The 13,439-nt window shown below is 55.0% G+C and overlaps 1 protein-coding gene across 1 annotated transcript in view; it reads right to left on the bottom strand.

Moving 5' to 3' along the window:
* Positions 1–13,439, bottom strand: part of LOC139240805 (calcitonin gene-related peptide type 1 receptor-like) — a 457,522-nt gene that overhangs the window by 273,969 nt on the left and 170,114 nt on the right. The window contains exons 2-3 of the mRNA XM_070869283.1: positions 3,744–3,843; positions 18–168 (exon numbers count right to left, since the gene is read on the bottom strand). Coding sequence (XP_070725384.1) covers positions 18–168; positions 3,744–3,843 — 251 coding nt within the window. The remainder of the gene's footprint in view (positions 1–17; positions 169–3,743; positions 3,844–13,439) is intronic.

Raw genomic sequence — 13,439 nt, 5'->3', positions numbered from 1 at the left:
AATGACTGTGTGCATACCTTTTGTTTCATGTGAAGGGTCCCGGATGAATTTTAAGTAGCACTCATATTGCGCTAACAATATTCTGGTCCGTGACAGGCGCAGTGATGGAGTCTTTCTCGCTGTTGCGCCATGTTGAGGCTGCTGCGTGGTCTGCAGCTGACGGGCTGACTGGAAAGAAAAAGCATTTTTATTAACTTAATTTAATAGCCGTATTGAGCTGTCGTGCAGTTTTGGTGTTTGCTTCTTGTTCCTTTGCATTGCGTTGTTCAAATAGCTTTTGGCACTGCCATGTTGCCTTCCAGTGAGAAAGACAACCATTTCATATTGCACAACACTAAAGCAGAACAAGGTCAATCTGAAAATACGGCAGCAGCTGATTTGATGATTCACTCACTAACTATCGCGGAGTTTGGTATTGAGTCATACAGACCAAGAGGATTCCAATTTCGCTTACCCCCAATCCCATGAGCACTAATCTTGGGTAATAACCGCTTCTGTAACACCTTATCGAATCCCTTTTGAAAATACAAATACACTCCATCCACTGGTTTCCCCACATCTACCCTGCTAGTTACAACCTCAAAAAACTTGGTCACACACTATTTCCCTTTCATAAAACCATGTTGACTCTCCCTAATCATATTATGATTCTCTAAGTGCCCTGTTACCACTTCACTAATAACAATTTCTAGCATTTTCCCTACTACTGATGTCAGGCTAACTGCCCTGTTTTCTCTCTCCCTCCTCTCTTGAATGGTGTTACATTTGCAACCTTCCAATCTGCTGGGACCGTTCCAGCATCTGGGGAATTTTGAAAGATCACAACCAATACATCCACTCTCTCTGCAACCACCTCTTTTAGAACCCGAGGATGCAGGGCATCAGATCCAGGGGATTTGTCTGATTTTAGTCCCATTAATTTCTCAAGTACTTTTACTCGACTGATATTAATTACTTTAAGTTCCTCACTCTCATTAAAGATGCAAAAATATCTGTTAATCAGCAGCTGAAAGTAAGTTATGGCCTTAAGAGAACAAGTGACAGAAGGGAGTAGATTTTTGAAGGGAGTGGACAGTATTAGAATCAGTAAGTTAGATGACCAATCTAGCATCAGAGCATGAGAGTGAACCTTTAGGATTGAAGCTGTGGAGCAGCACAACTTGACCAGGTTTGTTATAATGTGGAGACAAGTGCTGTGGGAAGCCAAGGCAATGGGGCTACTGTATCCCCCTTCCTGAATACGAGATACCTGCAAGATGGCCCTGGAAGCTGACCCCGCCTTGTGTACGTAGGTGGCTTCCAGGACACATGATCTTGCATTGCTTGCTGCTGACATCCCATCTGGAACCATCTGGGAGTCAGATATAAAAGAGGTCCTGGAATTAAAATGTCCCTGGCCTCATTTCTGGAGGAGCGCATGAGTATTCAACTCATACCATTATCCCCCTCCCAAAACTCGCCCAGTGTTAAGAGCAAGGTCAATGACTCGAGTCCCGATTCAAACTCGGGGCGTGAGTGCGGTCTGTGGGAAACCAGGGCGAGCAGCATGACGAAAGAAGAGATTTTAACTTCTGGGCCTCATGCGGTATGTCAGACTCCCGCCATGATCCCACGGGACTTGCTATCTGGCCGGTGGGCATGCGTGGCATTTCAAGTGGCAAAAGGCCGTCGCCAGGGACCGGAGGGAACAGTTTACAATGTAAACTGGGCAAATTTGCAGATGACCCAAAGCTCGGAGGACCAATGGAATCAAAGGAGGGAACTGAGAAATTACAGACTGAGGTGGACAAAATGTATAAGTGAGAACAGCGATGACAGATGGAATTTAATGCAGAAGTGTTGCACATAGGAAGGAAAAATGGGTGACAAACATACTCCATGAATAGTGTGGAAATGGCTGCAGATAAAGCTGATGGAGATCTTGGGGTTTTAGTAGATTTGATGCTCAACATTTACAACTGCAGCCGACCAGAGCAGCAATCAATCAGACTTGCATCGAGCACTGTGTCCAGTTCTGGTCAGACCCACCTTGAGCACTGTGTCCATTTCTGGTCAGACCCACCTTGAGCACTGTGTCCAGTTCTGGTCAGACCCACCTTGAGCACTGTGTCCATTTCTGGTCAGACCCACCTTGAGCACTGTGTCCAGTTCTGGTCAGACCCACCTTGAGCACTGTGTCCAGTTCTGGTCAGACCCACCTTGAGCACTGTGTCCAGTTCTGGTCAGACCCACCTTGAGCACTGTGTCCATTTCTGGTCAGACACACCTTGAGCACTGTGTCCAGTTCTGGTCAGACCCACCTTGAGCACTGTGTCCATTTCTGGTCAGACCCACCTTGAGCACTGTGTCCAGTTCTGGTCAGACCCACCTTGAGCACTGTGTCCAGTTCTGGTCAGACCCACCTTGAGCACTGTGTCCAGTTCTGGTCAGACCCACCTTGAGCACTGTGTCCAGTTCTGGTCAGTCCCACCTTGAACACTGTGTCCAGTTCTGCTCAGACCCACCTTGAGCACCGTGTCCAGTTCTGCTCAGACCCACCTTGAACACTGTGTCCAGTTCTGCTCAGACCCACCTTGAGCACCGTGTCCAGTTCTGCTCAGACCCACCTTGAACACTGTGTCCAGTTCTGCTCAGACCCACCTTGAGCACTGTGTCCAGTTCTGGTCAGACCCACCTTGAGCACTGTGTCCAGTTCTGGTCAGACCCACCATGAGCACTGTGTCCAGTTCTGGTCAGACCCACCTTGAGCACTGTGTCCATTTCTGGTCAGACCCACCTTGAGCACTGTGTCCAGTTCTGGTCAGACCCACCTTGAGCACTGTGTCCATGTCTGGTCAGACCCACCTTGAGCACTGTGTCCAGTTCTGGTCAGACCCACCTTGAGCACTGTGTCCAGTTCTGGTCAGACCCACCTTGAGCACTGTGTCCAGTTCTGGTCAGACCCACCTTGAGCACTGTGTCCAGTTCTGGTCAGACCCACCTTGAGCACTGTGTCCAGTTCTGGTCAGACCCACCTTGAGCACTGTGTCCAGTTCTGGTCAGACCCACCTTGAGCACTGTGTCCAGTTCTGGTCTGACCCACCTTGAACATTGTGTCCAGTTATGGTCAGACCCACCTTGAGCACTGTGTCCAGATCTGGTCAGACCCACCTTGAGCACTGTGTCCAGTTCTGGTCAGACCCACCTTGAACACTGTGTCCAGTTCTGGTCAGACCCACCTTGAGCACTGTGTCCAGTTCTGGTCAGATCCACCTTGAGCACTGTGTCCAGTTCTGGTCAGTGAGACACAAGGGAGGTGACCTTATAGAAGGTTATAAGATTGCTAAGGGAATGGGAAAGGTGAATGTGGAATATGACTTTAAAGTAACTTGTAAAAATAGGACGTGGTCACAGGGTCAAACTCGGAGTAGATAAATTTAGGACTGATTTCATGAAGTTCTTGTTCACAAACAGAGAGTGACCAACACATGGATAGAGGAGGGGAGGCAAAACCCAGCAATCATTTAACCATTGGATGAGGCATTGTGGGAAATGTAGGGCCTTTCTCGCTGGAAGAATTGCGATAGGCCAAATGGTCTTCCTCATCTGTAATTCTGCGGCAATCTTCATACACACTTAATGTGCAATATATATATTTAACATAACTCATACATGTAATATGAGATATGTATAGTGCAGGACTTTTTCTCACTGTATGCAAGTATTTGGTGGAGAAGCTGGATTGTGAATGTGTTTGTTCTCACCTCTGTGAGCATCACAGCCGTGAGGAAGCAGACAGTCACGCTTCCTCTCATAATCTGAGTCATCTTGACCACACTGGTGAAAAACGACAGCAATGCTGGACTGTGAAGGAAGCAGAAAGGTGAGAGTTAGGGTAAGCAGCACTCACTGTTCGCTCAGGCACCTCCCGGTGCAGTGCAGGTATGGTGCATGGATCTCCCGGGAGCTGCGACCCGCAGCCTCAGTGACGTTTGAGATTTACATTTCTCACCCCAGCAGCACAGACCCCTGCCCCCGCCCCCGCATCCCATGATGTCGCCACCTGATCCCGCTGTCGCCGCAGAACCCTGAAAGGGTGGTCTTTCAGGACCAATCAGCGTTCAGAAATCGGGGTGGAAGGACGGAACCGTCCAGGGAATTAGGGGTCACGGGAATTGGGGGTTTCAGGAATTGGGGTGTCTCGGGACTTGAGGGTGTCTCGGGAATTGGGGTGTCTCGGGAATTGGGGGGTCTCAAGAATTGTGGGGGTCTCGGGAATTGGCGGACTCAGGAATTGGGGGTCTCAGGAATTGGGGGGGTCTCGAGACTTAAGGGGGTCTTGGGAATTGGGGGTCTCAGGAATTGGGGGCATCGGGAATTGGAGGGTCTGCGGAATTGGGGGGTCTCAGCAATTGGGGGGTCTCGGGACTTGGGAGGTCTCGGGATTTGAGGGGGTCTCAGGAATTGGGGATCTCGGGAATTAGGAGGGTCTCGGGAATTGGGGGGCCTCAGAAATTGTGGGGGTCTCAGTAAGTGTGGGGTTCACGGGAATTGGGGGTCTCAGGAATTGGGGGGGGTCTCGGAAATTGAGGGGGGTCTCGGAAATTGAGGGGGGGTCTCGATAATTGGGAGGTCTCAGGAATCGGAGGATGGGCGGTTTCGTAAATTCGACAGAGAGGGAGACAAGGGAATAGGAGTCGGGGAACGGGGTTCCGGGAGAAAGGGGGGCTGAATAGGGCACCATTCCCCATCTGCTTTCTGCAGTGTCCCATTCCCTCTCTCCTCTCCCCACACTGTCCCATTCCCTCTCTCCTCTCCCCACACTGTCCCATTCCCTCTCTCCTCTCCCCACACTGTCCCATTCCCTCTCTCCTCTCCCCACACTGTCCCATTCCCTCTCTCCTCTCCCCACACTGTCCCATTCCCTCTCTCCTCTCCCCACACTGTCCCATTCCCTCTCTCCTCTCCCCACACTGTCCCATTCCCTCTCTCCTCTCCCCACACTGTCCCATTCGCCCCCTCCTCTCCCCACACTGTCCCATTCCCTGTGTCCTCTTCCCACACTGTCCCATTCCCTCTCTCCTTTCTCCACACTGTCCCATTCCCTTTTTCCTCTCCCCACACTGTCCCATTCCCTCTCTCCTCTCCCCACACGGTCCCATTCCCTCTCTCCTCTCCCCACACTGTCACATTCCCTCTCTCCTGTCCCCAGTTTCCCATTCCCTCTCTCATCTCCACACACTGTCCCATTCTCTCTCTCCTCTCCCCACATTGTCCCATTGCCTCTCTCCTCTCACCACACTGTCCCATTCCCTCGCTCCTCTCGCCACACTTTCCCATTCTATCTCTCCTCTCACCACACTGTCCCATTCGCTCTCTCCTCTCCCCACACTGTCCCATTCCCCCTCTCCTCTCCCCACACTATCCCATTCCCTCTCACCTCTCCCCATACTGTCCAATTCCCTCTCTCCTCTCCCCACAGTGTCAAATGACCTCTCTCCTCTCCCCACACTGTCCCATTCCCTCTCCCCTCTCCCCACACTGTCCCATTCACTCTCTCATCTCCCTACACTGTCCCATTCCATCTCTCTCTCCACACACTGTCCCATTCCCTCCCTCCACTCCCCACACTGTACCATTCCCTCTCTTCTCAGCACACACTGTTCCATTCCCTATCTCCTCTCCCTCGTGTCCCATTCCCTCTCTCCTCTCCCCACAATGTCCCATTCCCCCTCTCCTCTCCCCAGTGGCCCATTCCCTCTCTCCTCTCCCCACAATGTCCGATTCCCCCTCTCCTCTCCCCACAGGATTCCCATTCCCTCTCTCCTCTCCCCACAGTGTCCCATTCCCTCTCTCCTCTACCCACACTGTCCCAATCCCTCTCTCCTCTCCCCATACTGACCCATTCCCTCTCTCCGCTCCCCACACTGCCCCATTCCCTCTATCCTCGCCCCACAATGTTCCATCCCCTCTCTCCTCACCCCACAAGGTTCCATCCCCTCTCTCCTCTCCCCAGTGTTCCATTCCCTCTCTCCTCTCCCCATACTGTCCCATTCCCTCTCTCCTCTCCCCACACTGTCCCATTCCCTCTCTCCTCTCCCCACACTGTCCCATTCCCTCTCTCCTCTCCCCACACAGTCCCATTCCCTCTCTCCTCTCCCAACACTGTCCCGTTCCCTCTCTCCTCTCCCCACACTGTCCCATTCCCTCTCTCCTCTCCCCACAGTGTCCCATTCCCTCTCTCCTCTCTCCACAGTGTCCCATTCCCTCTCTCCTCTCCCCACACAGTCCCATTCCCTCTCTCTTCTCCCCACACTGTCTCATTCCCTCTCTCCTCTCCCCACACTGTCCCATTCCATCTCTCCTCTCCCCACAGGGTCTCATTCCCTCTCTCCTCTCCGCACGCTGTCCTATTCCCTCTCTCCTCTCCCACACTGTCCCATTCCCTCGCTCCTCTCCCCACAGTGTCCAATTCACTCTCTCCTCTCCCCACACTGTCCCATTCCCTCTATCCTCTCCCCAGTCTCCCATTCACTCTCTCGTCTGCCCACAGAGTCCCATTCCCTCTCTCCTTTCCCCACACTGTCCCATTCCCTCTCTCCTCTCCCCACAATGTCCCATTCCCTCTCTCCTCTCCCCACACTGTCCTATTCTCTCTCTCCTCTCCCCACAGTGTCCCATTCCCTCTGTCCTCTCCCCACATTGACCCATTCCCTCTCTCCACTCCCCACACTGCCCCATTCGCTCTCTCCTTGCCCCACAATGTTCCATCCCCTCTCTCCTCGCCCCACAATGTTCCATCCCCTATCTCCTCTCCCCAGTGTCCTATTCCCTCCTCTCACCACACTGTCCCATTTCCTCTCTCCTCTCCCCACACTGTCCCATTCCCTCGCTCATCTCCCCACACTGCCCCATTCCCTCGCTCCTCTCCCCACAGTGTCAAATTCCCTCTCTCCTCTCCCCACACAGTCCCATTCCCTATCTCCTCTCCGAACACTGTCCCATTCCCTCTCCCCTCTCCCCGCATTCTCCCATTCCCTCTCTCCTCTCCCCAGTCTCCCATTCCCTCTCTCCTCTTCCCACTGTGTCCCATTCCCTCTCTCCTCTCCTCACACTGACCCATTCCCTCTCTCCTCTCCCCACACTGTCCCATTCCCTCGCTCCTCTCCCCACACTGTTCCATTCACTCTCTCCTCTCCCCAGTCTGTCCCATTCGCTCCCTCCTCTCCCCACAGTGTCCCAACCCCTCCCATCTCTCCCCACACTGTCCCATTCCCTGTGTCCTCTCCCCACACTGTCCCATTCCCTCTCTCCTCTCCCCACACTGTCCCATTCCCTCTCTCCTCTCCCCACACTGTCCCATTCCCTCTCTCCTCTCCCCTCACAGTCTCATTCCCTCTCTCCTCTCTGCACACTGTCCTATTCCCTCTCTCCTCTCACCACACTGTCCCATTTCCTCTCTCCTCTCCCCACACTGTCCCATTCCCTCGCTCATCTCCCCACACTGTCCCATTCCCTCGCTCCTTTCCCCACAATGTCCCATTCCCTCTCTCCTCTCCCCACATTGTCCCATTCCCTCTCTCCTCTCCCCACAGTGTCCCAATCCCTCTTTCCTCTCCCCACATTGACCCATTCCCTCTCTCCACTCCCCACACTGCCCCATTCGCTCTCTCCTTGCCCCACAATGTTCCATCCCCTCCTCGCCCCACAATGTTCCATACCCTATCTCCTCTCCCCAGTGTCCCATTCCCTCTCTCCTCTCCCCACACTGTCCCATTACCTCTCTCCGCTCCCCACACTGTCTTATTCCCTCTCTCCTCTCCACGCACTGTCCTATTCCCTGTCTCCTCTCCCCACACTGTTCCATTCACTCTCTCCTCTCCCCAGACTGTCCCATTCGCTCCCTCCTCTCCCCACAGTGTCCCAACCTCTCCCTTCTCTCCGCACACTGTACCATTCTCTGTGTCCTCTCCCCACACTGTCCCATTCCCTTTCTCCTCTCTCCACACTGTCCCATTCCCTTTCTCCTCTCCCCACACTGTCCCATTCCCTCTCTCCTCTCCCCACATGGTCCCATTCCCTCTCTCCTCTCCCCACACTGTCACATACCCTCTCTCCTGTCCCCAGTGTCCCATTCCCTCTCTCATCTCCACACACTGTCACATTCTCTCTCTCCTCTCCACACAGTGTCCCATTCACTCTCTCCTCTCCCCACAATGTCCCATTCCCTCTATCCTCTCCCCAGTTTCCCATTCCCTCTCTCGTCTCCCCACAGTGTCCCATTTCTTCTCTCCTCTCCCCACAGTGTCCCATTCCTTCTCTCCTCTCCCCACACTGTCCCATTCCCTCTCTCTTCTCCCCACAATGTCCGATTCCCCCTCTCCTCTCCCCACAGGATTCCCATTCCCTCTCTCCTCTCCCCACAGTGTCCCATTCCCTCTCTCCTCTACCCACACTGTCCCAATCCCTCTCTCCTCTCCCCATACTGACCCATTCCCTCTCTCCGCTCCCCACACTGCCCCATTCCCTCTATCCTCGCCCCACAATGTTCCATCCCCTCTCTCCTCACCCCACATGGTTCCATCCCCTCTCTCCTCTCCCCAGTGTTCCATTCCCTCTCTCCTCTCCCCATACTGTCCCATTCCCTCTCTCCTCTCCCCACACTGTCCCATTCCCTCTCTCCTCTCCACAGTGTCCCATTCCCTCTCTCCTCTCTCCACAGTGTCCCATTCCCTCTCTCCTCTCCCCACACAGTCCCATTCCCTCTCTCTTCTCCCCACACTGTCCCATTCCCTCTCTCCTTTCCCCACACTGTCCCATTCCCTCTCTCCTCTCCCCACAATGTCCCATTCCCTCTCTCCTCTCCCCACACTGTCCTATTCTCTCTCTCCTCTCCCCACAGTGTCCCATTCCCTCTGTCCTCTCCCCACATTGACCCATTCCCTCTCTCCACTCCCCACACTGCCCCATTCGCTCTCTCCTTGCCCCACAATGTTCCATCCCCTCTCTCCTCGCCCCACAATGTTCCATCCCCTATCTCCTCTCCCCAGTGTCCTATTCCCTCCTCTCACCACACTGTCCCATTTCCTCTCTCCTCTCCCCACACTGTCCCATTCCCTCGCTCATCTCCCCACACTGCCCCATTCCCTCGCTCCTCTCCCCACAGTGTCAAATTCCCTCTCTCCTCTCCCCACACAGTCCCATTCCCTATCTCCTCTCCGAACACTGTCCCATTCCCTCTCCCCTCTCCCCGCATTCTCCCATTCCCTCTCTCCTCTCCCCAGTCTCCCATTCCCTCTCTCCTCTTCCCACTGTGTCCCATTCCCTCTCTCCTCTCCTCACACTGACCCATTCCCTCTCTCCTCTCCCCACACTGTCCCATTCCCTCGCTCCTCTCCCCACACTGTTCCATTCACTCTCTCCTCTCCCCAGTCTGTCCCATTCGCTCCCTCCTCTCCCCACAGTGTCCCAACCCCTCCCATCTCTCCCCACACTGTCCCATTCCCTGTGTCCTCTCCCCACACTGTCCCATTCCCTCTCTCCTCTCCCCACACTGTCCCATTCCCTCTCTCCTCTCCCCACACTGTCCCATTCCCTCTCTCCTCTCCCCTCACAGTCTCATTCCCTCTCTCCTCTCTGCACACTGTCCTATTCCCTCTCTCCTCTCACCACACTGTCCCATTTCCTCTCTCCTCTCCCCACACTGTCCCATTCCCTCGCTCATCTCCCCACACTGTCCCATTCCCTCGCTCCTTTCCCCACAATGTCCCATTCCCTCTCTCCTCTCCCCACATTGTCCCATTCCCTCTCTCCTCTCCCCACAGTGTCCCATTCCCTCTCTCCTCTCCCCACATTGACCCATTCCCTCTCTCCACTCCCCACACTGCCCCATTCGCTCTCTCCTTGCCCCACAATGTTCCATCCCCTCCTCGCCCCACAATGTTCCATACCCTATCTCCTCTCCCCAGTGTCCCATTCCCTCTCTCCTCTCCCCACACTGTCCCATTACCTCTCTCCGCTCCCCACACTGTCTTATTCCCTCTCTCCTCTCCACGCACTGTCCTATTCCCTGTCTCCTCTCCCCACACTGTTCCATTCACTCTCTCCTCTCCCCAGACTGTCCCATTCGCTCCCTCCTCTCCCCACAGTGTCCCAACCTCTCCCTTCTCTCCGCACACTGTACCATTCTCTGTGTCCTCTCCCCACACTGTCCCATTCCCTTTCTCCTCTCTCCACACTGTCCCATTCCCTTTCTCCTCTCCCCACACTGTCCCATTCCCTCTCTCCTCTCCCCACATGGTCCCATTCCCTCTCTCCTCTCCCCACACTGTCACATTCCCTCTCTCCTGTCCCCAGTGTCCCATTCCCTCTCTCATCTCCACACACTGTCACATTCTCTCTCTCCTCTCCACACAGTGTCCCATTCCTTCTCTCCTCTCCCCACACTGTCCCATTCCCCTCTCCTCTCCCAGTTTCCCATTCCCTCTCTCGTCTCCCCACAGTGTCCCATTTCTTCTCTCCTCTCCCCACAGTGTCCCATTCCTTCTCTCCTCTCCCCACACTGTCCCATTCCCTCTCTCTTCTCCCCACAATGTCCGATTCCCCCTCTCCTCTCCCCACAGGATTCCCATTCCCTCTCTCCTCTCCCCACAGTGTCCCATTCCCTCTCTCCTCTACCCACACTGTCCCAATCCCTCTCTCCTCTCCCCATACTGACCCATTCCCTCTCTCCGCTCCCCACACTGCCCCATTCCCTCTATCCTCGCCCCACAATGTTCCATCCCCTCTCTCCTCACCCCACATGGTTCCATCCCCTCTCTCCTCTCCCCAGTGTTCCATTCCCTCTCTCCTCTCCCCATACTGTCCCATTCCCTCTCTCCTCTCCCCACACTGTCCCATTCCCTCTCTCCTCTCCACAGTGTCCCATTCCCTCTCTCCTCTCTCCACAGTGTCCCATTCCCTCTCTCCTCTCCCCACACAGTCCCATTCCCTCTCTCTTCTCCCCACACTGTCTCATTCCCTCTCTCCTCTCCCCACACTGTCCCATTCCATCTCTCCTCTCCCCACAGGGTCTCATTCCCTCTCTCCTCTCCGCACGCTGTCCTATTCCCTCTCTCCTCTCCCACACTGTCCCATTCCCTCGCTCATCTCCCCACACTGTCCCATTCCCTCGCTCCTCTCCCCACAGTGTCCAATTCACTCTCTCCTCTCCCCACAATGTCCCATTCCCTCTATCCTCTCCCCAGTTTCCCATTCCCTCTCTCGTCTCCCCACAGTGTCCCATTTCTTCTCTCCTCTCCCCACAGTGTCCCATTCCTTCTCTCCTCTCCCCACACTGTCCCATTCCCTCTCTCTTCTCCCCACAATGTCCGATTCCCCCTCTCCTCTCCCCACAGGATTCCCATTCCCTCTCTCCTCTCCCCACAGTGTCCCATTCCCTCTCTCCTCTACCCACACTGTCCCAATCCCTCTCTCCTCTCCCCATACTGACCCATTCCCTCTCTCCGCTCCCCACACTGCCCCATTCCCTCTATCCTCGCCCCACAATGTTCCATCCCCTCTCTCCTCACCCCACATGGTTCCATCCCCTCTCTCCTCTCCCCAGTGTTCCATTCCCTCTCTCCTCTCCCCATACTGTCCCATTCCCTCTCTCCTCTCCCCACACTGTCCCATTCCCTCTCTCCTCTCCACAGTGTCCCATTCCCTCTCTCCTCTCTCCACAGTGTCCCATTCCCTCTCTCCTCTCCCCACACAGTCCCATTCCCTCTCTCTTCTCCCCACACTGTCCCATTCCCTCTCTCCTTTCCCCACACTGTCCCATTCCCTCTCTCCTCTCCCCACAATGTCCCATTCCCTCTCTCCTCTCCCCACACTGTCCTATTCTCTCTCTCCTCTCCCCACAGTGTCCCATTCCCTCTGTCCTCTCCCCACATTGACCCATTCCCTCTCTCCACTCCCCACACTGCCCCATTCGCTCTCTCCTTGCCCCACAATGTTCCATCCCCTCTCTCCTCGCCCCACAATGTTCCATCCCCTATCTCCTCTCCCCAGTGTCCTATTCCCTCCTCTCACCACACTGTCCCATTTCCTCTCTCCTCTCCCCACACTGTCCCATTCCCTCGCTCATCTCCCCACACTGCCCCATTCCCTCGCTCCTCTCCCCACAGTGTCAAATTCCCTCTCTCCTCTCCCCACACAGTCCCATTCCCTATCTCCTCTCCGAACACTGTCCCATTCCCTCTCCCCTCTCCCCGCATTCTCCCATTCCCTCTCTCCTCTCCCCAGTCTCCCATTCCCTCTCTCCTCTTCCCACTGTGTCCCATTCCCTCTCTCCTCTCCTCACACTGACCCATTCCCTCTCTCCTCTCCCCACACTGTCCCATTCCCTCGCTCCTCTCCCCACACTGTTCCATTCACTCTCTCCTCTCCCCAGTCTGTCCCATTCGCTCCCTCCTCTCCCCACAGTGTCCCAACCCCTCCCATCTCTCCCCACACTGTCCCATTCCCTGTGTCCTCTCCCCACACTGTCCCATTCCCTCTCTCCTCTCCCCACACTGTCCCATTCCCTCTCTCCTCTCCCCACACTGTCCCATTCCCTCTCTCCTCTCCCCTCACAGTCTCATTCCCTCTCTCCTCTCTGCACACTGTCCTATTCCCTCTCTCCTCTCACCACACTGTCCCATTTCCTCTCTCCTCTCCCCACACTGTCCCATTCCCTCGCTCATCTCCCCACACTGTCCCATTCCCTCGCTCCTTTCCCCACAATGTCCCATTCCCTCTCTCCTCTCCCCACATTGTCCCATTCCCTCTCTCCTCTCCCCACAGTGTCCCATTCCCTCTCTCCTCTCCCCACATTGACCCATTCCCTCTCTCCACTCCCCACACTGCCCCATTCGCTCTCTCCTTGCCCCACAATGTTCCATCCCCTCCTCGCCCCACAATGTTCCATACCCTATCTCCTCTCCCCAGTGTCCCATTCCCTCTCTCCTCTCCCCACACTGTCCCATTACCTCTCTCCGCTCCCCACACTGTCTTATTCCCTCTCTCCTCTCCACGCACTGTCCTATTCCCTGTCTCCTCTCCCCACACTGTTCCATTCACTCTCTCCTCTCCCCAGACTGTCCCATTCGCTCCCTCCTCTCCCCACAGTGTCCCAACCTCTCCCTTCTCTCCGCACACTGTACCATTCTCTGTGTCCTCTCCCCACACTGTCCCATTCCCTTTCTCCTCTCTCCACACTGTCCCATTCCCTTTCTCCTCTCCCCACACTGTCCCATTCCCTCTCTCCTCTCCCCACATGGTCCCATTCCCTCTCTCCTCTCCCCACACTGTCACATTCCCTCTCTCCTGTCCCCAGTGTCCCATTCCCTCTCTCATCTCCACACACTGTCACATTCTCTCTCTCCTCTCCACACAGTGTCCCATTCCTTCTCTCCTCTCCCCACACTGTCCCATTCCCC

Source organism: Pristiophorus japonicus, chromosome X (genome assembly GCF_044704955.1).
Source record: "Pristiophorus japonicus isolate sPriJap1 chromosome X, sPriJap1.hap1, whole genome shotgun sequence".
In the NCBI taxonomy this organism is placed as follows: Eukaryota; Metazoa; Chordata; class Chondrichthyes; family Pristiophoridae; genus Pristiophorus; species Pristiophorus japonicus.
Note: the sequence above shows the minus strand (reverse complement) of the source record. Positions and strands in the feature narration are given on the sequence as shown.